A 24,663-nucleotide genomic window follows, 5' to 3' on the forward strand; every position below is an offset into this window, starting at 1 on the left:
TCACTCAGCCAGCCACTCACTCAGCCAGTCACTCACTCAGCCAGTCACTCACTCTGCCAGTCACTCACTCACTCACTCAGCCAGTGACTCACTCAGCCAGTGACTCACTCACTCAGCCAGTCACTCACTCACTCAGCCAGTCACTCACTCAGCCAGTCACTCACTCACTCAGCCAGTCACTCACTCAGGAGCTCAGCTGCTCACTCAGTCGCTTGCTCACTAAATTACTCAATCACTGAGCCAGTTTGACAGTAAACTTTTTGTTTATATATCCAACAACACAGCACGAAATAACATCATCGTCTGGCTAATCGGGACCTCCGTCAGCCTACCCCACACCACACAATGGTACCCACACGCTTACCCCTCCACCGTGGTGGTGGTGGTGGTGGAATTGGTGGTGGTAGCATTGGTGGTGTTGGATCGTGGTGGTGGTGGTGGTGTTCAGTTGGTGGCGGTGGTGGTGGTAGCATTCTTGGTGGTGGTGGTGGCGGTGGTGATGGCAGCATTGATGGTGTGGCGTTGTTGGTGGTGTTGCTGGTGCATCATGGTGGTGGTGGCGTTGTTGGTGGTGTTGGTGGTGGATCGTGGTGGTGGTGTTCAGTTGGTGGCGGCGGTAGTGGTGGTGTTTGTGGTGGATCGTGGTGGTGGTGGTGTTTAGCTGGTGGCAGTGGTGGTAGCATTCTTGGTGGTGGTGGCGTTGTTGGTGGTGTTGTTGGTGGTGGTGGTGGCATTGGTGGTGGTGTTGCTGGTGGTGGTGGCATTGGTGGTGGTGTTGCTGGTGCATCATGGCGGTGGTGTTCAGTGGGTGTTAGCGGTGGTGGTGGTGGTGGTGGTGGTGTCGTTCAGTGTGTGTTAGTGGTGTTGGTGGTGGTGTTCAGTTGGTGGTGGTGGTGTTGGTGGTGGTGTCGTTCAGTGGGTGGGTGTTAGCGGTGGTGGTGGTGCTGTCGTTCAGTGGGTGTTAGCGGTGGTGGTGTTGGTGGTGGTGTCGTTCAGTGGGTGTTAGCGGTGGTGGTGTCGTTCAGTGGGTGTTAGCGGTGTTGGTGTTGGTGGTGGTGTTGTTCAGTGGGTGTTAGCGGTGGTGGTGTTGGTGCTGGTGTCGTTTAGTGGGTGTTAGCGGTGTTGGTGTCGTTCAGTGGGTGTTAGTGGTGGTGGTGTTGGTGGTGGTGTCGTTCAGTGGGTGTTAGCGGTGGTGTTGGTAGTGGTGTCGTTCAGTGGGTGTTAGCGGTGGTGGTGTTGGTGGTGGTGTCGTTCAGTGGGTGTTAGCGGTGGTGGTGTTGGTGGTGGTGTCGTTCAGTGGGTGTTAGCGGTGGTGGTGGTGTTGGTGGTGTTGTCGTTCAGTGGGTGTTAGCGGTGGTGGTGTTGGTGTCGTTCAGTGGGTGTTAGCGGTGGTGGTGGTGGTGTCGTTCAGTGGGTGTTAGCGGTGGTGGTGTTGGTGGTGGTGTCGTTCAGTGGGTGTTAGCGGTGGTGGTGTTGGTGGTGGTGTCGTTCAGTGGGTGTTAGCGGTGGTGGTGGTGTTGGTGGTGTTGTTCAGTGTGTGTTAGCGGTGGTGGTGGTGGTGTCGTTCAGTGGGTGTTAGCGGTGGTGGTGTTCGTGGTGGTGTTGTTCAGTGGGTGTTAGCGGTGGCGTCAGCGATGTGCTCCAGCTCGTCGAGGTACCGCTGTCTCAGCGACCCCAGGTACGAGGCCAGGCCGGCTCCGTCCAGCCGCGAGTGTCGCGCCGCCTGGCCCAGCCTCGTCGCGAGGCGGTGGACGGCCGCTCGGTGCAGCACGGGCGCGGAGTCGGCCTGACGCTCCATCTGGGGGGGGTCGCGGAGGGGTCACGGGCGGCGGGGGGTCACGGGCGGGTCTCGAGGGGGTCGCGGCGGGGGTGTCAGCGGGGGTCAGCGTCGTTACCCAGCTCTTGCCGCCGATCCGCGCCAGCAGCCCCGTGGCGTCGCGCAGCAGGGAGGGCGGCAGCGATGACAGCGTGGCCATTTCCAGACCTGGACGCGGGGCACGCGGGGGGGGAGGGGGAGGGGGAGGAGGAGGGGGAGAGGGAGGAGGAGGGGGGGGGGAAGGCGACGGCTTCTTCTTCACGATGTTTGAGGCGCCGGCGGCCTCGGCAGGGCCATCCCCGCTCTGTGCCGCGATGCGTTTTTCCGGGCCGAGGGGTTTCCCCCCTCCCACTACCGGGACCTCGTGGAAATGCTCGGCAAATCTGAAAACCTGTTCCCTGGGGATCGGAGATCGGGTCACCGTTCTTTCCCCCAATGATGGTAATCGGTTGTGGCGCCGCAGGTTACTTTCTTGATGGGAGTTAAATAGAGATTTGTGATCGCGGGCCACTGATGCAGACTCCATCTCCTCGGCAACCCGCGACCGCCACCCATCCTTGCGGCGCCTCGCGGCTCTCCGAACCTCCGAGCGAGGGCTGCGGTAAGCCTCCTCATTCTCCGACGTGGGATTCTGTAGCCGATGACAGTGGGCCTGTCGCCATCCTGAACACCTCCTCTTGTCAGCCAGGGTCTCTGGGGAGGTCTGGACCGCGTACCCAAAGCAGCCATTTCAGCTGCATGAGTCACAGTCCTAAACCTCGCCCATTTACCCTCGACATCAGGAGGAGTGGGGGACGATGCCAATCCCAGCCGGCAGAGCATGCCACTAAGGGTTTGAATGGGGTCCTGGATGTACACCCACCACCGGAGTGAAAGAATTGCAGGTGCATCTTACAGATTACAAGTCGATGGTCAGTGGGCAGATCAGCTCCACGGTAGGTCCTGGTGTCAAGGACATGGGCTCGCATCCGCTGGTCCGTCACTATGTAGTCCAGCAGATGTTCTTGCTTGGACCCGGCATGCATCCATGATGTTGTGTGGATGCGGCGATGCCGGAACAGCGTGTTGGTATTTACAAGCCCATGGGCTGCACAAAAATGTAGCAGCCTCCTGCCGTTGTTATTGAGCTGGTCTGGCCCATGCCTTCCAATCACTCCAGACCAGGTGCATCATGACCAACTCGGGCATTCACCCAACAAGATGACTATCCCGAGGGGCCACTTTAGCTCGCACCTGTGACAGGAGGTCATAGAAGGCATCTGACTCATCGGCCTTGCCTGGATCCCTCCACGGATGTTCGTCTTCGGTGGGGGCATAAGTAACCACGACCACCACTCCTCACCTCCGGTTGTTGGGAAGGCGAGCCCAAAGTAGCCTGGAGCTTACAGCTTCCCAAACCTCACCGCCACGCTCCCACGCCCCCTTCATTCTTTTGTTTAGAAGAAGAGCCACTCCCTGTTGTTTGGCAGTCTCCTGCCGTGAGAAGAGGACTGTTCACCCCTCATGGTGGTAGGAGCCAGAGCCGGTCCACCGGACCTCCTGAATACCACAGAGATCCAGGCGGTACCGGTCCAGCTCCCGACAGAGGAGTGGCAGCCTCTCCTCCGCAGTGAGCGTTCGAACATTCCACGTGGCCACCCGTAGTGGTTTTTCGTTGTTTCTGGAGGAGCCCCGAGGGTAGATATTCAGTCTTCTGGCTCCGCCAAATGGGGTTTGGTCAGGAGACGTCATAGACGCCTGTCCCCCCGGGGCCTCCGGCACAAGCTTATTAGTTACATATTTCAGTTTAACTCGTGGTTTCGTGGTAATTAATTGAAGGTGGAAGGGTTACCAGCCCCTCGCACCTGTCCAGAGCCCCCGTTTAGCCCCTGTGGTGGATGCATTTGCCATGAGGGGAGGAGCCAATCAAAATTGGATCTCGCCCCAAAGCACTGTCCACGACAGAGTTGCCCATCCGGCACCGCGAGGAGGTAGGGGGTTGTTTTTCCGGACCACACACACACACACGTACACACACACGTACACACACACACACGTACACACACACACGCGTAGTACCGTAGTGCGTGTCCGGCGTGTGCCCCTGCACCAGCTTGTACGTGCACGTCACACGTGGCACCGTCCGCGAGTCGTCGGCACCAGCGGCTTTACCGTCACGACGGCCGGCCCAGGGCAGCTGCTGCTGCTGCTGATTGCGCGACTCCACCAGGAAGTGGCTGTTGGAGACGTTGGGGTAGAGGGTGGAGAGGTGGCTCAGCTCCAGGTGGTGGGTGGCGAAGATGGTGAACGTCTGGGGGAGGGGGGGGAGACACACAGGGGTGGTGAGGGTCGTGAGGGTGGTGAGTGGTGAGTGGTGAGTGTGAGTGGTGAGTGTGGTGAGTGTGAGTGGTGAGTGTTTGTGGTGAGTGTGAGTGGTCACCACCTTGCGCTGCAGGAGACACTCACAGACCGAGTGACAGATCCCCAGGGCCTCGTGGACCCCGGTGCCCCTCCCGAGCTCGTCGATGATCACCAGAGAGCGGTCGGTGGCTGTGCGAACTATGTAGTTCACCTGGGGTCATGGGGGTCACCGGGGGTCACCCACCCACTCACCCACCTACACACCCACCCACTCACCAACTCACTCACTCACTCACCCACCCACTCACACACCCAATCACCAACCCAATCACCCACCTACCCAACCACTCACCCACCCACTCACCCACCCACTCACACATCCACTCACCCACCCACTCACACACCCACTCACCAACCCACTCACCCACCTACCCAACCACTCACCCACCCACTCACCAACCCACTCACACACTCACCCACCCACTCACACACTCACCCACCAACCCACTCACCAATCCACTCACCCACCCACCCACTCACCCACCCTCTCACTCCCCACCCACCTCTCTCATCTCGATGGTGAAGGTGGAGGAGAGTGGCTGGATGTCGTCGTCCACACCGATGCGAGTGAAGATCTGATCAGCGATCCTCACGCAGGCAAAGTCGGCTGGTACGAAACAACCTGAAGCAGTGGTAGCACCCAAACACTCACTCACTTACTTACTCACCTACTCACTCACTCACTCAAACACTCACTCACTTACTTACTCACCTACTCACTCACTCAAACACTCACTCACTTTCTTACTCACCTACTCACTCACTCAAACACTCACTCACTTACTTACTCACCTACTCACTCACTCACTCAAACACTCAATCACTTACTTACTCACCTACTCACTCACTCACTCAAACACTCACTCATTTACTTACTCACCTACTCACTCACTCACCCAAACACTCACTCACTTACTTACTCACCTACTCACTCACTCAAACACTCACCTACTCACTTACTCACCTACTCAATCACCCACTCACTCACTTACTCACCCACTCACTCACCTACTCACTCAATCACCCACTCACTCACTCACCTACTCACTCACCTACTCACTCACTCACTCACCCACTCACTCACTCACCCACTCAATCACCCACTCAATCACTCACCCACTTACTCACCCACTCAATCACTCACCCACTCACTCACCCACCCACTCAATCACTCACCCACTCACTCACCCACCCACCCACTCAATCACTCACTCACCCACTCACTCAAACAGTCACTCACCCACCCACTCACTCACTCACTCACTGACTCACCCACTCAATCACTCACCCACTCACTCACCAACTCACTGACTCACTCACCCAATCACTCACCCACTCACCCACTCACTCACTCACCAACTCACTCATTCACCAACTCACCCACCCACTCACCAACCAACTCACTCACCAACTCACCCACCCATTCACCAACTCACTCACCCACCGACTCACTCACTCACCAACTCACCCACCCACTCACCAACTCACTCACTCACCCACCCACTCACTCACTCACTCACCAACTCACCCACCCACTCACCAACTCACTCACTCACCCACTCACTCACTCACCAACTCACTCACCCACTCACCAACTCACTCACTCACTCACCCACCCACTCACTCACTCACCAACTCACCCCCCCCCACCCACTCACCGATCTGTGCCATCACCTGGCAGAGTGCCACCTGTCTCAGCAGCGTGGACTTGCCGCTGTTGTTGGGCCCCGTGACAACGAGGAAGTTTGAGGCGTCCGACAGGAAGACGTCGTTAGGCACCAGCGGCCAGCCCAGCACCCGCTCCAGGATGGGGTGGCGAGCCCCCTTGAGGGCCAGCGTGTCAGAGAATTCCGGACGGACTGCAGCTCACCACAGACAGCGGGGGGGAGGTCACGGGGGGGAGGTCACGGAGGGGGAGGTCACGGGGGGGGAGGAGGTCACAGGGGGGGAGGTCACAGGAGGGAGGTCACGGGAGCGGAGGTCACGGGGGGTGAAGGTCACGGGGGCGGAGGTCACGGGGGGAGGTCACGGGGGTGACGATCACGGGGGGAGGTCACGGGGGGTGAAGGCCACTCACTCACCCACCCACCCACTCACCCACCCACTCACTCACTCACTCCCTCACTCACCCACTCACCCACTCAATCACCCACCCACTCACCCACTCACTCACCCACTCACTCACCCACCCACCGACTCACTCACCCACTCACCCACTCACTCACCCACTCACTCCCTCACTCACTCACCCACCCACTCACTCACCCACTCACTCACCCACTCACTCACCCACTCACTCATCCACCCACCCACCGACTCACTCACCCACTCACTCACCCACTCACTCCCTCACTCACTCACCCACCCACTCAGCCACCCACTCACCCACCCACCCACCCACTCACTCACCCACCCACTCACCCACCCACCCACCGCGTACCGGACTTGGTGAGCGTGGTGCGGTGAGCGAATGCCAGCAGCATGTCCACCATGGACACTGCGTCAGCAAGCTTGTAGAGACACACAATGTCCTCCCGGATCTCCGCAAACAGCTTGGACAACACCCTGGGCACGGAGACAGAGCGGGGGTCACCCTCCCCTCCCCAAAGGGTGTTGTGTAAAGAGTAGTGTACAGTAGTGTATAGTGTAGTGCATAGTGTAGTGTACAGTAGAGTATAGTGTAGTGTATAGTGTAGTGCATAGTGTAGTGTAGTAGTGTATAGTAATGTATAGTGTAGTGTACAGTAGTGTATAGTGTAGTGTATAGTGTAGTGCATAGTGTAGTGTATAGTGTACAGTAGTGTATAGTGTAGTGTATAGTGTACAGTAGTGTATAGTGTAGTGTATAGTGTAGTGCATTGTGTAGTGTATAGTGTACAGTAGTGTATAGTGTAGTGTATAGTGTAGTGTATAGTAGTGTATAATGTAGTGTATAGTGTAGTAGTGTATAGTGTAGTGTATTGTGTAGTGTATAGTAGTGTATAGTGTAGTGTATAGTAGTGTATAGTGTAGTGCATAGTGTAATGTACAGTGTACAGTAGTGTATAGTGTAGTGTATAGTAGTATAGTGTAGTGTATAGTGTAGTGTATAGTAGTGTATAGTGTAGTGTATAGTAGTGTATAGTGTAGTGTATAGTAGTGCATAGTGTAGTGTATAGTGTAGTGTATAGTAGTGTATAGTGTAGTGTATAGTGTAGTGTATATTGTAGTGTATAGTGCAGTGTATAGTAGTGTATAGTGTAGTGTATAGTGTAGTGTATAGTAGTGTAGTGTATAGTGTAGTGTATAGTAATGTATAGTGTAGGGTATAGTGTAGTGTATAGTAGTGTATAGTGTAGGGTATAGTATAGTGTATATTGTAGTGTATAGTAGTGTATAGTGTAGTGTATAGTGTAGTGTATAGTGTAGTGTATAGTGTAGTGTATATTGTAGTGTATAGTGTAGTGTATAGTGTAGTGTATAGTGTAGTGTATATTGTGGTGTATAGTGTAGTGTATAGTGTATAGTGTAGTGTATAGTAGTGTATAGTGTAGTGTATAGTGTAGTGTATAGTGTAGTGTATAGTGTAGTGTATAGTAGTGCAGGGCATAGCCAGGGGGTTCCTCTGCAACCCCCACAGGTAGACGGGGCAGTGAGTGGAGGAACAGATGGAGATTAGTCCACCACACTCTGCCTGGGGTAGGGGTGTTCTCTCACACGTTGGACATGAGGTAAATCTCCTCCACGGCCTCCTGGCTGCGGCAGTTCAGCCTCATGAGGTCCATGGTGGTGTAGCTGAGAAGGTTCCCACGTTTGCTCACCTGGTGAGTGAGGGGTGGTGAGTGGTGAGTGAGGGGTGGTGAGTGGTGAGTGAGGGGTGTGGTGAGTGGTGAGTGAGGGGTGGTGAGTGAGGGGTGGTGAGTGGTGAGTGAGGGGTGGTGAGTGGTGAGTGAGGGGTGGTGAGTGAGGGGTGGTGAGTGAAGGGTGGTGAGTGGTGGGGTGAGTGGTGGTGAGTGGTGAGTGAGGGGTGGTGAGTGGTGAGTGAGGGGTGGTGAGTGAGTGGTGAGTGAGGGGTGAGTGAGGGTGGTGAGTGGTGAGTGAGGTGTGGTGAGGGGTGAGTGAGGGGTGGTGAGTGGTGAGTGAGAGGTGAGTGAGGGTGGTGAGTGGTGAGTGAGGTGTGGTGAGGGGTGAGTGAGGGGTGGTGAGTGGTGAGTGAGGGGTGTGGTGAGTGGTGAGTGAGGGGTGGTGAGTGAGTGGTGAGTGAGGGGTGAGTGAGGGGTGAGTGAGTGGTGAGTGAGGGGTGGTGAGTGGTGAGTGAGTGGTGGTGAGTGGTGAGTGAGGGGTGGTGAGTGGTGAGTGAGGGTGGTGAGTGGTGAGTGAGGGGTGTGGTGAGTGGTGAGTGAGGGGTGGTGAGTGGTGAGTGAGGGGTGAGTGAGGGGTGAGTGAGTGGTGAGTGAGGGTGGTGAGTGGTGAGTGAGAGTGGTGAGTGGTGAGTGAGTGGTGGTGAGTGGTGAGTGAGGATGGTGAGTGGTGAGTGAGTGGTGGAGAGTGGTGAGTGAGGGTGGTGAGTGGTGAGTGAGGGTGGTGAGTGGTGAGTGAGAGTGGTGAGTGATGGGGTGAGTGGTGGTGAGTGGTGAGTGAGGGGTGGTGAGTGGTGAGTGAGGGGTGAGTGAGGGGTGGTGAGTGGTGAGTGAGTGGTGGTGAGTGAGTGGTGGTGAGTGGTGAGTGAGGGGTGGTGAGTGGTGAGTGAGTGGTGGTGAGTGAGTGGTGGTGAGTGGTGAGTGAGGGGTGGTGAGTGAGGGGTGGTGAGTGGTGAGTGAGGGGTGGTGAGTGGTGGTGAGTGAGGGGTGGTGAGTGGTGAGTGAGGGGTGGTGAGTGGTGAGTGAGGGTGGTGAGTGGTGAGTGAGGGGTGGTGAGGGGTGAGTGAGGGGTGTGGTGAGTGGTGCGCTGAGTGGTGAGTGAGGGGTGGTGAGTGAGGGGTGTGGTGAGTGGTGGGGTGAGGGGTGAGACTCACACATAGACACATAGACTCACACATAGACACATAGACTCACACATAGACTCACACATAGACACATAGACTCACACATAGACTCATAGACTCACACGTAGACACACACATAGACACATAGACTCACACATAGACACATAGAATCACACATAGACACAGACTCACACGTAGACACATAGACTCACACATAGTTCACACATAGACACATAGACTCACACAAAGACACATAGACTCACAGATAGACACAGACTCACACATAGTCTCACACCTAGACACATAAACTCACACATAGACTCTGGGTCTATGAGTGGTGAGTCTGTGAGTGGTGAGTCTATGAGTGGTGAGTCTGTGAGTGGTGAGTCTGAGTCTCTGTGTGATGAGTCTATGCGTCTCTGCGTGGTGAGTCTATGGGTCTCTGTGTGGTGAGTCTATGGGTCTCTGTGTGGTGAGTCTGTGGGTCTCTATGTGATGAGTCTATGGGTCTCTGTGTGGTGAGTCTATGGGTCTCTGTGTGATGAGTCTATGGGTCTCTATGTGATGAGTCTATGGGCTCTGTGTGAGTCTATGAGTCTCTGTGTGGTGAGTCTGTGGGTCTCTGTGTGGTGAGTCTGTGGGTCTCTGTGCGATGAGTCTATGGGTCTCTGTGTGATGAGTCTATGAGTCTGTGTGGTGAGTCTGTGAGTCTCTGTGTGATGAGTCTGTGAGTCTCTGTGCGATGAGTCTATGAGTCTGTGTGGTGAGTCTATGGGTCTCTGTGTGGTGAGTCTGTGGGTCTCTGTGCGATGAGTCTATGGGTCTCTGTGCGATGAGTCTATGAGTCTCTATGTGATGAGTCTATGAGTCTCTGTGTGGTGAGTCTGTGGGTCTCTGTGCGATGAGTCTATGGGTCTCTGTGCGATGAGTCTATGAGTCTGTGTGGTGAGTCTGTGAGTCTCTGTGTGATGAGTCTGTGAGTCTCTGTGCGATGAGTCTATGAGTCTGTGTGGTGAGTCTATGGGTCTCTGTGTGGTGAGTCTGTGGGTCTCTGTGCGATGAGTCTATGGGTCTCTGTGCGATGAGTCTGTGAGTCTCTATGTGATGAGTCTATGAGTCTCTGTGTGGTGAGTCTGTGGGTCTCTGTGCGATGAGTCTATGGGTCTCTGTGCGATGAGTCTATGAGTCTGTGTGGTGAGTCTGTGAGTCTCTGTGTGATGAGTCTGTGAGTCTCTGTGCGTTGACCTTGATGAAGACCTCTGGCAGACGCTGTTCGGGCTGCAGGGAGTGAGCGGACGTCTGGATGTAAAAGCCACGCAGGGCGCTGTAGCTCATGGACATGGGCAGGTTGTGAATCTCGGAGAGCTGTTTGATGATCTCTGGGAGAGAGAGAAAATGGGCAGGTTGTGAATCACGGAGAGCTGTTTGATGATCTCTGGGAGAGAGAGAATGGGCAGGTTGTGAATCTCGGAGAGCTGTTTGATGATCTCTGGGAGAGAGAGAATGGGCAGGTTGTGAATCACGGAGAGCTGTTTGATGATCTCTGGGAGAGAGAGAATGGGCAGGTTGTGAATCTCGGAGAGCTGTTTGATGATCTCTGGGAGAGAGAGAATGGGCAGGTTGTGAATCACGGAGAGCTGTTTGATGATCTCTGGGAGAGAGAGAATGGGCAGGTTCTGAATCTCAGAGAGCTGTGTAATGGTCTCTGGGAGAGAGAGAATGGGCAGGTTGTGAATCACGGAGAGCTGTTTGATGATCTCTGAGAGAGAGAGAATGGGCAGGTTGTGAATCTCGGAGAGCTGTTTGATGATCTCTGGGAGAGAGAGAATGGGCAGGTTGTGAATCTCGGAGAGCTGTTTGATGATCTCTGGGAGAGAGAGAATGGGCAGGTTGTGAATCACGGAGAGCTGTTTGATGATCTCTGGGAGAGAGAGAATGGGCAGGTTCTGAATCTCGGAGAGCTGTGTGATGGTCTCTGGGAGAGAGAATGGGCAGGCTGTGAATCACGGAGAGCTGTTTGATGATCTCTGAGAGAGAGAATGGGCAGGGGAGAGAGGGGGAAGAGTGGGGGAGAAAGGAGGAGAGGGGGGGGGGAGATGATGGTGGAACCCACGACCTCCTGCGTACCAGGCGAGGTACTTGACATCTCGCAGCCACCGTGATGATGACGATGATGAGAGAGACACGCAAACTCCAAACGTACAGCAGCAGGCGGTAGAGAGAGAGAGGAAGAGAGAGATACAAAGACGGCCGGGGAGGGCTACGGGTGGGTGAGCCGTGCCGTGCCTTCGATGTCTCCGACAGCCTCGGAGAGGATGCGCCGAGCGAGGTCCAGGAAGCCGTTGAGGCCGGGGCGCACGACGTGGCAGCGCCGTGTCCTGGCCGAGAGGAGGTTGCCCTTGCGGAAGGGCAAATCGTCGGTCAGCACCGTGCGCAGCTTGCCCAGGATCGCAGGGAACCTGGCACGGGGACAGCGGGGGAGGAGACGCGGTGGGGGTTGTGGTGTCGCCGCCGCCATCGACGCCGCCACCGTCGCCGACAACAACAACGACGACGACAACCGCCGTTCGCCACTAAGTGGCGATGACGTCACCACGACGCTTGTGCCAGGCCATGTGCACTTCAAGGCCACGTGAAGTGTTGAACGCACGCTGGCACGAAGGTCACGGGGCAGACCCAGGTGCCAGGGGGGGACTGACTGAGATGAGTGGCTGATGCACCACCTGTGCCCCCTACTGTGCCAACCCGCTGTGCTTTAGCCACCCGGCGCTCCGCTCGTTGTTGTGAGCGTCGCTCCACCGCCCTCCGTTGTTGTTGGAGGGCGACTACCTCCAACTGCCCAGTAGCATCCTTCACGAGCCTCCTCCACTGAGTCCGATCTCGACACCGCTGGTACCAGTCATCGGCAAGTCCACTCAGCTCCACGTCCTCCTGTACCACGTCACTCCATCTTCTCTAGCCCCCTCGATCCGGCTGAACAAAAGCTGTTTCGGCATGTGATGGCTGGGCATGCGGGCTACATGGCCCAGCCAACGCAGTGTTGCCTGCCGGAGGAGCTCACCGATGGGACCTTGCCCAGATCTTTCAAGGATTTGTGAGCTCCTCACACAATCCAGCCAGGTTAAACCCAGGATGGATCGTAGACAGGCCAGCCTAAATGTTTCTAACCAGCAAAGATGTTCCCTTAGGGGGGTCCACGTTTCACAGGCATAGAGAAGGGAGGGAATGACTGTGGCCGAGAAGACCTGAAGCTTAGTGCGGAGCGACAGACCAAGTAGCTTCCACACAGCATTACGCAACCGATGAAAAGATAATGCCGCTTGACCGATTCCGAGTGCTGTTAAACCGGAGCCGGTCATGAGCACACTGCCCAGGTATGGGAAACTCTCCACTCTCCCCACAACTATCCCATCACCAATTGGAAGTTGTGGGGGTGGAGTGTCCGATGGCACAAAATACCCAGGCAAGTGCTTAGTTTCAGTGGGTAAGGCTCCACCTCTTAGTGGCAAGCTCCAGGTTCAGCAGCAGTGCCTCCAACTCCTCCTTTGAGTGAGCAGCAATTCCCAGATCATCGGCATACATTACATGGTTGAACAATCGGGAGCCATCCCTTGACCGCACCCGGGCATCGATCAGCCTCCCATTCTATCTGTACCAGATGGGAATTCCTCCGGTACAGCTACTGAAGACTTCACGAACTACGTGGTCAAAATAGATGTTTAATAATGTGGGAGCCAGAGGACATCCCTGCCGCACCCCAAGGTGTACAGGGAATGGCTCCGACTCCCGGCCACGTAGATTTGCCTGGGCCCGCTCACTATCATGAAGGTCCTTAATGATCATGAGCAGAGGGTCAGGGACTTCGAAAGCACGAAGAACAACCCAGAGCCCAGGCCTACTGATGGTGTCATAGGCCTTGGTCAGGTCAATAAAGCAGAGATGTAGGTCTTGTTGGAATTCCCTATACCTATACTGTAGCAGACAGACAGAAAATATGACATGTGCAGGAACGCCTTTTCCTGAAACCGCATTGGGGTTCCGCATGCCTCTTCTAAGCGTGCCTTGCACGGCGATGTTGAATAATCCTTGCCAGGACCTTTCCCGGCACACTGAGGAGTGAGATACCCCTGTAGTTGTTACAGTCTGTACGGTCCCCCTTCTTAAAGAGGGGGACCACCAGGGCATTCTTCCAATCCTGCGGAACCCATCCAGTGGTCCAGACTGTTGTTATGATGTCATGTAGGACAGTTTGTGCACAAACGCCACCCTTCCTCAGCATTTTGCATGGGAGATCGTCTCTACCCGGTGCCTTTCCTGGTCTCAGACTCTGGATTGCCTTCAGTACTTCCTCAACAGATGGCACCTCAGCCAGCCACTCACAGGGGGTGACTTCTTCCAATATTTGAGGCACCGCAGCCTCAGTAGTGTCATCCCCACTTTGGCCCACGATGTTTTCCAGGTTGAGGGATTTTTCCTCCCCCAGGACCTCACAGAAATGCTCAGCAAATATGCAAACCTGTTCCTCGGGGTCGGAGATTTGGTCACTGTTCTTTCCCCTAATGATGGTAATAGGTGTGGCGCTGCAGGTTATATTTTTTTATGGAGTTAAAGAGCGATTTGTGATCGCGGGCCATTGAGGCAGACTCCATCTCCTCAGCAACCCGCGACCACCACCCATCCTTGCAGCACCTCACGGCTCTCCATACTTCCGAGCAAAGGTTACGGTAAGCCTCCTCATTCTCCGACGCGGGATGCTGTAGGCTATGAGAGTGGGCCTGTCGCTTTTCTCAGCCAGCCTGAGCACCTCCACTGTCAGCCAAGGTCTCTGGGGAGGTCTGGACCGTGTACCCAAAGCAGCCATTGCAGCTGCATGAGCCACAGTCCTAAATCTCGCCCATTGTCCCTCGACATTAGGAGGAGTGGGGGACGATGCCAACCCCAGCCACACTGAGACCAGGCCACTATGGGTTTAAATGGGGTCCTGGGTGTACACCCACCACCGGAGTGGAAGAATGGCAGGCGCATCTTACAGATGACTAGTCGATGGTCAGTGGGCAGATCAGTACCACGGTAGGTCCTGGTGTCAAGGACATGGGCCCGCATTCGCTGTTCCGTCACTATGACATCCAGTAGATGGCCTTGCTTAGACCCGGCATGCATCCATGATGTTGTGTGGATGCGCCGATGCCGGAACAGCGTGTTGGTAATTATAAGCCCATGGGCTGCACACAAATCTAGCAACCTCCTGCCGTTGTTATTGAGCTGATCTGGCTCATGCCTTCCAATCACTCCAGACCAGGTGTCAGCATCATGACCAACTCGGGCATTGAAGTCACCCAACAAGATGACTCTATCCCGAGGGTCCACTTTAGCTAGCACCTGTGACAGGAGGTTATAGGAGGCATCTGACTTATGCCTGCATCCTTCCACGGATGTTCATCTTCGGTGGGGGCATAACTAACCATGACCACCACTCCTCACCTCTGGTTGATGGGAAGGCGAGCCCAAAAAGTAGCCTGGGGCTTACAGCTTCCCACACCTCACCACCACGCTCCCACGCCCCCTTCATTCTTTTGTTTAGAAGAAGAGCCACTCCCTGTTGTTTGGTAGTCTCCTCCCCTGAGTAGAAGACTGTCCACCCCTCACGGTGGCAGGAGCCAGAGCCGGTCCACCGGACCTCCTGATTACCACAGAGATCCAGGCGGTACCGGTCCAGCTCCCGACAGAGAAGTGGCAACCTCTCCTCCGCAGTGAGCATTCGAACATTCTACGAGGCCATCCGTAGTGGCTTTTCGTTGTTAAAGGAGGAGCCCCGAGGGGAAGGATTCAGTCTCCTGGCTCCGCCAAATGGGGTTTGGCCAGGAGACGTCATAAATGCCTATCCCCCCGGGGCCTCCGGCACAAGCTTATTAATTACATTTTTCATTCATGGTTTGGTGATAATTAATTGAACGTAGATGGGTTACCAGCCCCTCGCACCCATGCAGAGCCCCCAATTGGCTGCTGTGGTGGCTACAAACGTCATTAAGGGAAAAGCCAAAAATCTAAATAGGCCCTCCCCCCATGGCACTGCCCACCACAGCGTTGCCATCCGGTACCAACGAGGAGGTAGGGGGTTGTTTTTGCCACCGTCACAACCCTCACCATCACCACCATCACCCTCACCACCGTCACCACCATCACCACCATCACCACCACCACCCACACCACCACCCCCACTACCACCACCACCACCACCACCACTACCACCGTCACCACCATCACCCCCACCACCACCCACACCTCCACCCCCACCACCACCACCACCACCGTCACCACCCCCACCATCACCACCACCTCCTCCACCACCCCCACCCACACCACCACCACCACCACCTCCTCGACCACCATCACCCCCACCACCACCACCCCCACCACCACCCCCACCACCACCCCCACCACCACCACCTCCTCCACCACCATCACCCCCACCACCGTCACCACAGTCACCACCTCCACCACCACCACCAGCCTGGTCTCCTCGTCACCTGCAGTCCAACAGGGAGCTCTGGTAGGCTGTCAGCAGTGGAGTCTTGCAGGGGCTGAGCGCTCGCTGGGAACACAGCAGGGGAGAGATAGGTGAGAGTGACACCTGCACCTGTCACTCACCACTCACCACCTCACCACTCACCACCTCACCACTCAACTCACCTCACCCTTCACTCAACACTCACCCACCCCTCACCAACCCCTCACCTCACCACTCACCTCACCTGCCACTCACCCTACCTGTGGGTGTTGTGGAGGCACCCCCAGTGGCAGCTGTCTCTGTGTGTGAGTCTGCTGTTGCCTAGGGGCACCCCCAGTGGCAGCTGTCTCTGTGTGTGAGTCTGCTGTTGCCTAGGGGCACCCCCAGTGGCAGCTGTCTCTGTGTGTGAGTCTGCTGTTGCCTAGGGGCACCCCCAGTGGCAGCTGTCTCTGTGTGTGAGTCTGCTGTGGTCTAGGGGCACCCCCAGGGGCAGCTGTCTCTGTGTGTGAGTCTGCTGTTGCCTAGGGGCACCCCCAGTGGCAGCTGTCTCTGTGTGTGAGTCTGCTGTTGCCTAGGGGCACCCCCAGTGGCAGCTGTCTCTGTGGGTGAGTCTGCTGTAGCCTAGGGGCACCCCCAGTGGCAGCTGTCTCTGTGTGTGAGTCTGCTGTTGCCTAGGGGCACCCCCAGTGGCAGCTGTCTCTGTGTGTGAGTCTGCTGTGGTCTAGGGGCACCCCCAGGGGCAGCTGTCTCTGTGTGTGAGTCTGCTGTTGCCTAGGGGCACCCCCAGTGGCAGCTGTCTCTGTGTGTGAGTCTGCTGTTGCCTAGGGACACCCCCAGTGGCAGCTGTCTCTGTGGGTGAGTCTGCTGTAGCCTAGGGGCACCCCCAGTGGCAGCTGTCTCTGTGTGTGAGTCTGCTGTAGCCTAGGGGTACCCCCAGTGGCAGCTGTCTCTGTGTGTGAGTCTGCTGTGGCCTAGGGGCACCCCCAGTGGCAGCTTAATGATAATGATAGTGATCAATAATAATTAGTGATGATAGTGATCAATAATAATTAGTGATGACAGTGATTAACAATAATTAGTGATGATAGTGATCAATAATAATTAGTGATGACAGTGATTAACAATAATTAGTGGTGATAGTGATCAATAATAATTAGTGATGACAGTGATGAACAATAATTAGTGGTGATAGTGATCAATAATAATTAGTGATGACAGTGATTAACAATAATTAGTGATGACAGTGATTAACAATAATTAGTGATGATAGTGATTAACAATAATTAGTGATGATAGTGATTAATAATAATTAGTGATGATAGTGATTAACGATGATTAGTGATGATGGTGATTAACAATAATTAGTGGTGATAGTGATCAATAATAATTAGTGATGACAGTGATTAACAATAATTAGTGATGATAGTGATTAACGATAATTAGTGATGATAGTGATTAACAATAATTAGTGATGATAGTGATTAACAATAATTAGTGATGACAGTGATTAACAATAATTAGTGATGATGGTGATTAACAATAATTAGTGATGATGGTGATTAACAATAATTAGTGATGATAGTGATCAATAATAATTAGTGATGACAGTGATTAACAATAATTAGTGATGATAGTGATCAATAATAATTAGTGATGACAGTGATTAACAATAATTAGTGATGACAGTGATCAATAATAATTAGTGATGACAGTGATTAACAATAATTAGTGATGATAGTGATTAACAATAAGTAGTGATGATAGTGATTAACAATAATTAGTGATGATAGTGATTAACAATAATTAGTGATGACAGTGATCAATAATAATTAGTGATGATAGTGATTAACAATAATTAGTGACGATAGTGATTAATGATAATTAGTGATGGTAGTGATTAACAATAATTAGTGATGACAGTGATTAATGATAATTAGTGATCATAGCGATGAACAATAATTAGTGATGACAGTGATTAATGATAATTAGTGATGGTAGTGATTAACAATAATTAGTGATGACAGTGATCTTGGGCAGGCGATGTAACCTGCAGTGGAGACACCAACTCCAGGATATGCTTGAGGTGGATGGCGTAGTTGATCTTAGACTCAGCAGTTCTCAACTGGAACAGGGTGGATGGATAGACAGATACATAGATAGATACATTTTGATTTAAAGCTTTCGTGACCGCAGGGATTCATATTCTTGGTTCTTTCGGTAAAGTCACCACGTAGAAAGGGAAACTATAAAATAATAAAAATATAAAACAATAAAATTATCACGAAGTTTCGACTGCAACACAAGTAATCATCATCAAGGTGTGAAAACCACAGCAAGAAAATTGTATTGTTTTATATTTATATTATTTCCCTTCTACGTGACTTTACCGAATATAGATAGATACATGTAGAGATAAATATAGACAAATAAATAGATCACTAAATAGCCTCTCTCTCTACATCACGGGTGGGGAACCTTTTTTCTACCAAGGGCCATTTGGATATTTACAACATCATTCGCGGGCCATACAAAATTGATCAACTTAAAAATTAGCCCGTTATATCCGGTCAAACGTTTAATTAACTCGCCCCTAATGCGATGGGCTGGAACTGCTTCTCTTTGGCGAAGCGTTTGGTGATGTTAGCCGGTATTGACGATGTTGTTGCTACTCGCAACTGCTCTTCCAGGTTTGCTCTACCTAGATTTATTGAATTTCGAGTCCTGCCTGCGGTTGCCTTGGCAGGGCCAGAGACCGGACGTTCCCCACCCCTGTTTAACGTGATGAAGGGGTACTGTGTGGTGCTGAGCGAGGTGATGCTGATGATGATTAAAGTGATCATCTCACCGTCTCTGTCTTAGGGATTTGAATCAGCATTGAGAGCAGGTGGTCTACATCCAGAAACTGACTGATAGCTGCACACACATACACACAGACATCACACATATACACACAGACACACACACACAGACATACACAACAACAACAACCGCCATTCGCCACTAAGTGGCGGTGACGTCACCACGACGCTTGTGCCAGGCCATGTGCACCTTGAGGCCACATGAAGTGTCGAACGCCCACCGGCAGGTGGTCACGGGGCAGACCCAGGTGCCACGGGTCGACTGACTAAGATGACTGAGATGACTGGCTGATGCACCACCTGTGCCCCCTACTGTGCCAACTTGCTGTGCTTTAGCCAGCCGGCGCTCCGCTCGTCGTTGTGAGCGTCGCTCCTCCGCCCTCCGTTGTTGTTGGAGGGCGACTGCCTCCAACTGCCCAGTAGCGTCCTTCACGAGCCTCCTCCACAGAGGCCGATCTTGACACCGCTGGTACCAGTCATCGGCAAGTCCACTCAGCTCCACGTCCTCCTGTACCACATCACTCCATCTCTTCTCTAGCCTGTGCCGCGCCCGTTTAGCCCCCTCAATCCGGCCGAACAAAATCTATTTGGGCATGTGGTGATTGGGCATGCGGGCTACATGGCCCAGCCAACGCAGTCTTGCCTGCCGGAGGAGCTCACCGATGGGACTTTGTCCAAATTTTTCGAGGATTTGTGAGCTCCTTACACAATCCAGCCTGGTTAAACCCAGGATTGATCGTAGGCAGGCCAGCCTAAATATTTCTAACCGGCGAAGATGTTCCATTAGGGGGGTACACGTTTCACAAGCGTAGAGAAGGGAGGGAAGACCCGAAGCTTCGTGCGGAGCGACAGACCAGGTAACTTCCACACAGCGTTACGCAACCGATTAAAAGATAATGCCGCTCGACTGATTCGGAGTGAGACCTCTGCTGTTAAACCGGAGCCGGTCATGAGCACATTGCCCAGGTATGGGAAACTCTCCACTCTCTCCACAACTGCCCCATCACCCACATACCCACTCACCCACCCACCCAACCACTCACTCACCCACTCACCCACCCACCCACTCACTCACCCACTCACCCACCCACATACCCACCCACCCACTCAGCCACCCACCCACCAACCCACCCACCCACCGGCCTGCACTCTATAGAAGTTGTCTTCCTGCATCAGCTCATCCACACAGTCGAGACGGCCTCTGAGCGTCTCTTCGTCCACCAGCGGCTCGTGGATGTTGGCTCTGAGCCGGCGCGCTCCTCCATGCGTCCTCGTGTAGTTGAGCACCCCGAATAGCGAGTGGGAGCTCCTGGGTGCACGCTCGCACGCACACACACACACACACGGGTGGAGGAGGGTCACACACACACCAACACACACCCACACACACTCACACCACACTCGCACCCACACATACATGCACACACACCAACACACACACACTACCACACTTGCACCCACACACACCCCCACACACACCAACACACACCAACACACACACCAACACACACACACCAACACAAACCACAAAACAACAACAACCACCATTCGCCACTAAGTGGCGGTGACATCACCACGACGCTTGTGCCAGGCTATGTGCACCCTGAGGCCACGTGAAGTGTCGAACGCCCGCTGGCAGGAGGTCACGGGGCAGACTCAGGTGCCACGGGTCGACTGACTGAGATGACTGGCTGATGCACCACCTGTGCCCCCTACTGTGGCAACCTGCTGTGCTTTAGCCACCCGGCGCTCCGCTCGTTGTTGTGAGCGTCGCTCCTCTGCCCTCCATTGTTGTTGGAGGGCGACTGCCTCCAACTGCCCAGTAGCGTCCTTCATGAGCCTCCTCCACAGAGGCCGATCTTGACACCGCTGGTACCAGTCATCGGCAAGTCCACTCAGCTCCACGTCCTCCTGTACCACATCACTCCATCTCTTCTCTAGCCCGTGCCGCACCCGCTTAGCCCCCTCAATCCGGCCGAACAAAAGCTGTTTCGGCATGCGGTGGCTGGGCATGCGGGTTACATGACCTATCCGAGGGGCCACTCTATCCCGAGGGGCCACTTTAGCCAGCACCTGTGACAGGAGGTCATAGAAGGCATCTGACTCATCGGCTTTGCCTGCATCCCTCCACGGATGTTCATCTTCGGTGGGGGCATAAGTAACCACGACCACCATTCCTCGCCTCCGGTTGATGGGAAGGCGAGCCCAAAGTAGCCTGGGGCTTACAGCTTCCCACACCTCACCGCCACGCTCCCACGCCCCCTTCATTCTTTTGTTCAAAAGAAGACCCACACCCTGTTGTTTGGCAGTCTGCTGCCCCGAGTAGAGGACTGTCCACCCCTCATGGTGGCAGGAGCCAGAGCCGGTCCACCGGACCTCCTGAATGCCGCATAGATCCAGGCGGTACCGGTCCAGCTCCCGACAGAGGAGTGGCAGCCTCTCCTCTGCAGTGAGCGTTCGAACATTCCACGTGGCCACCCGTAGTGGCTTTTCGTTGTTTCTGGAGTAGCCCCGAGGGTAGGTATTCAATCTCCTGGCTCCGCCAATTGGGGTTTGGCCAGGAGACGTCATAGACGCCTGGCCCCCCGGGGCCTCTGGCACAAGCTTATTAGTTACATATTTCAGTTTAATTCGTGGTTTCGTGGTAATTAATTGAAGGTGGAGGGGTTACCAGCCCCTCGCACCCGTCCAGAGCCCCCGTTTAGCCCCTGTGGTGGACACATATGCCATGAGGGGAGGAGCCAATCAAAATTGGATCTCCCCCCACAGCACTGTCCACGACAGAGTTGCCCGTCCGGCACCGCGAGGAGGTAGGGGGTTGTTTTGCCGGACACACACTGACACACACACTGACACACCATGATACACACACTGACTGGAGGAGGTGGAGCGTGGTCAACACATCTACGCCTGAAACATTTTAGAAAGAAGCGGAGAATACGGAACAACCCACCTGTTGTCCATTTCGATTTCCGTGTTGCCTCTAATCTTCAGTCTTGCTGTGTATCCACCGTCTGCTGGAGCTCACCTTCTATAGCGAAGATATCCATCATCTCCAGTTTGTGTGTCTTTAATAAATTGTCTCGGATATTTCTTGCTGCTCTCTATGTCCTTCATACATGCTGCTGCATTGACATTAAGGTTTCCGCATGGTCCATGAATCATATTTGCGGTCACTACTGCAAACAGATTTTGGGTCTTCCTCTGGATTTGGAAACTCGGCAGATATAACATCGATTTGGATTGGATGATTTTTTTCTTTCAGCCAGATTAAAATCTGAGCGTGGGGAAGTCATCTACATCATTAGACCACCTTTGGCGGTACCAAAATTAAGAACGGAAATGGTTTGAAACATCTTTCCAATGGTTACTAAGCCAGAATCTATCTTCGCGGTTGAAATTGTCTCTGTGCTTGTATATGTGAATGGCCTCATGAACAAATCTCTCATGGTAGCCGGTTGGTTTGCAAAGAACCTCCGTCTTGGAGAAGTCAATGTCATGTGAGCCCACTGAATTATAACAGTGATCTGCCACGGCAGAGGAGTTCGTTCTACCGTGTTTCAAGTCTGCTTTATGTTCGCGGATGCGGTCCGAGATATGTCGTTTGGTTTCTCCAATGTAGCTACTACCACAGAGGCACTTTAGTTTGTAAACGCCCAGGTACTGTATGTCTGGAACAGCATCTTTTACAGATGGAATCAGATCACGTATTTTATGTACTGTGTTGCATCGGACCTGGATCTTGTATTTATTCAGGATTTTGGAGATCTTTTTAGTGACCCCTGCAATGTAGGATAAGGTGATGGTTTTGAGTGGATCCACAAGAGGATCCTTCATGACTGGAGTGATGGCTTTGCGGATTGTGTAGTCGGAGTAACCATTAGCCCTGAGAGGCTGAGAGCCTGGTGTACGTGCTAAAGTTGAGGGTAAGAATCCACCCATTTTTTCGCCATATAGAATTGTGATATATAACGACTTATTGTTGGTAGCTTAGCTGATTGGAGAATATATAGACTTTATTGATAACATTGAGGTAATTTATATTTTAGTTTTTTATTGGTTCACTATATAGTATTCATTATATAGTGTAGTGTATACCCAGTTACTGTGAATAGCTCAGATGTGTAGGCTTTGACTTCAAGATAGCCATTTCTGTGACCAGTCACAAGCTAATCACTCAGCTATTTCAATGCTAAATTCTCCTAGTTATTTCAATGCTAAATTCTCCTGTTTGATTTGTAATAGATGCCTCTGTGAATGTGTATGCTGACTTTAACATAGCCATTTCTGTGACCAGTCACAAGCTAATCACTCAGCCGTTTCAATGCTAAATTCCAAGCTAATTCCTTTGTCAAGGCGCTTTGTTTCTTCTCACACAGCTTAAAGGTCGCGATCTGAGCTTGGCTTTGTTCGCTCCAGCGCTGTCCTCCAGACAGTCTCGTCCCTTCACCTGATGAAGGCCGCTTGTGTTGTGGCCGAAACGTCGTGAGGATTTTTTGTGTTATTTTATTTTATCAATTTATTATTTTATTCTCATTCTACGTGACTTTACCGAAAGAACCAAAGAAGATATCCTGGATCGTTTTGGTGAACGCTACAACAACAATACTCATTTCTATACAACGTCTGTCTCACGTGATTACTCTGTGTGGTTCATAAGGTGGGGCGTGTGCTGCTTTGATGATGGCAATTCAACCCCCGACCCACCACCCTCCCCAACAACTCGCTCCAACCATTCTGCGGTCATGATTTGGGACTGTGATTCCATTTGCAAGTAAACTCACATTTCAACAATGAGGGTTTGAAAGCATTAAGCATTAGCTCTGTCTGCATGTCTGCTCTGTTGTAAAGATGATCCAATATGAACACAATTGTAGTACAACAGCTCACGTTGCTATTAGGGACCTAACAATGTTGAAAACTGGCCAAAATTGATTAAACGGCCCACTCATGGTCCAGAGCAGAACTCGGTACCACCTAAGGTAGCAAAACTTCAGTCGTACCCATTTATTTGGATGGAAAATGAAAGTAAATTACTTGATAGTCTCACTCATTGCATTTGTTTATCACTGGCCACATAGAGAAATTGAAACTGCTCAATGTAGGCCACCTCACATGGTACCGACAAAGGAGACATCTCATGGGCTATGAAAAAATAAGAATAGGTTGTATCCTTTCTGGCAATAAAACAGATCTTAAGATTCATTGAAGAAGGTTTCTGTTTGGTGTTTGAACATCTAAACACCCGTTTTATTGCCAAAAAAGGATCAAATCTCTTCTTATATTGTCATACTTTGATACCGGCAAAACGGTCTCATTTTGAAGCGTCTCATGGACTATTGGATGGGGAGAAAAAAAACGGCGCTAAAAGTCAGCGCCGACCTCTCCTGTCGTGCCCAGTGACGTCATCACGGGCGAAGTTCACCGCGCGAAGTCAAACGCCGCCTCGTGAGCGCCGCTCGAAACGCAAAATCATCGTTCGGTGAACATTTCCGAGGACAAACAAACGCATGCCGGGAACCGTGTGAGTTTGTGTTTCTTGTTTCCTCTGCGCAATGTGCGGGAGGGCTTCATCCAGCAGTGGATTGACAAAAGCGCTGTATGCATACTGCACAGGCTACGCTAACGTCACATTTAGGCCCATGGACCGAACAAACGCGGCTCTCTTTCTCCATCCGTCTCCACTCTCTCTCTCTTCCTCTCTCCACTTCTGGCCTGTAGGTTTGGGCCGAGCGAGTTCCTGCCGGGGATTTGGCTCTTCAGGAGCTGATTCCCCCCGTGGCTTTGTCGGCACGAGGCGACTGCGCGGAGTGTCAAGGGCTCCACCGGGCCCCAAGGCGCCGCCCCGGCACCACCGTAGTAGCCAAACCATCGGCGCTCGGCATGGCCTGTATGAAGGTCCTGCTGGACCGCATGTTGCGCACGGGGTACAACATCGTCCAGGAGAACGGACAGAGGAAGATCGGACCACCGCCCGACTGGCAGGGGCCCCCTCCCGCCCGTGGCTACGAGGTGTTTCTGGGGAGGATCCCGCGCGACCTCTACGAGGATGAGCTGGTGCCCGTGCTGGAGACGGTGGGGAAGCTCTACCAGCTCCGCCTCATGATGGAGATTAGCG

At 53.1% G+C, this 24,663-nt stretch overlaps 1 protein-coding gene across 1 annotated transcript; it reads right to left on the reverse strand.

Moving 5' to 3' along the window:
• Positions 1–244: 244 nt before the first annotated feature.
• Positions 245–20,170, reverse strand: LOC142917326 (mutS protein homolog 4-like). The gene is made up of 14 exons (XM_076061961.1): positions 19,685–20,170; positions 18,533–18,600; positions 17,735–17,809; positions 15,707–15,771; positions 11,466–11,638; positions 10,425–10,558; positions 7,913–8,016; positions 6,657–6,781; positions 5,875–6,075; positions 4,720–4,838; positions 4,239–4,367; positions 3,875–4,106; positions 1,896–1,984; positions 245–1,798 (listed from the first exon to the last, which is right to left on the reverse strand). Exons 1-14 carry the CDS (start codon positions 20,091–20,093, stop codon positions 1,607–1,609), a joined length of 2,115 nt encoding a protein of 704 aa, XP_075918076.1. The 5' UTR covers positions 20,094–20,170; the 3' UTR covers positions 245–1,606.
• Between the last annotated feature and the right edge of the window lie 4,493 nt (positions 20,171–24,663).

This window comes from Petromyzon marinus, unplaced genomic scaffold (genome assembly GCF_048934315.1).
Source record: "Petromyzon marinus isolate PM22_M1 ecotype Great Lakes invasive population unplaced genomic scaffold, UKy_Petmar_22M1.pri1.0 PM_G_Scaffold_46, whole genome shotgun sequence".
NCBI lineage: Eukaryota > Metazoa > Chordata > Hyperoartia > Petromyzontiformes > Petromyzontidae > Petromyzon > Petromyzon marinus.

What these genes read in the sequence shown, in the direction of transcription:
- LOC142917326 (XM_076061961.1), bottom strand. Translation starts at nt 20,093, where the DNA reads ATGGTGGTTGTTGTTGTTTTGTGGTTTGTGTTGGTGTGTGTGTGTTGG. An exon ending in AGTTGGTGTCTCCACTGCAG is followed by an intron (nt 15,772 to 17,734) that starts GTTACATCGCCT and finishes CTGTGTTCCCAG; the next exon opens with CGAGCGCTCAGCCCCTGCAA. An exon ending in AGCTCCCTGTTGGACTGCAG is followed by an intron (nt 11,639 to 15,706) that starts GTGACGAGGAGA and finishes TCCCCGTGCCAG; the next exon opens with GTTCCCTGCGATCCTGGGCA.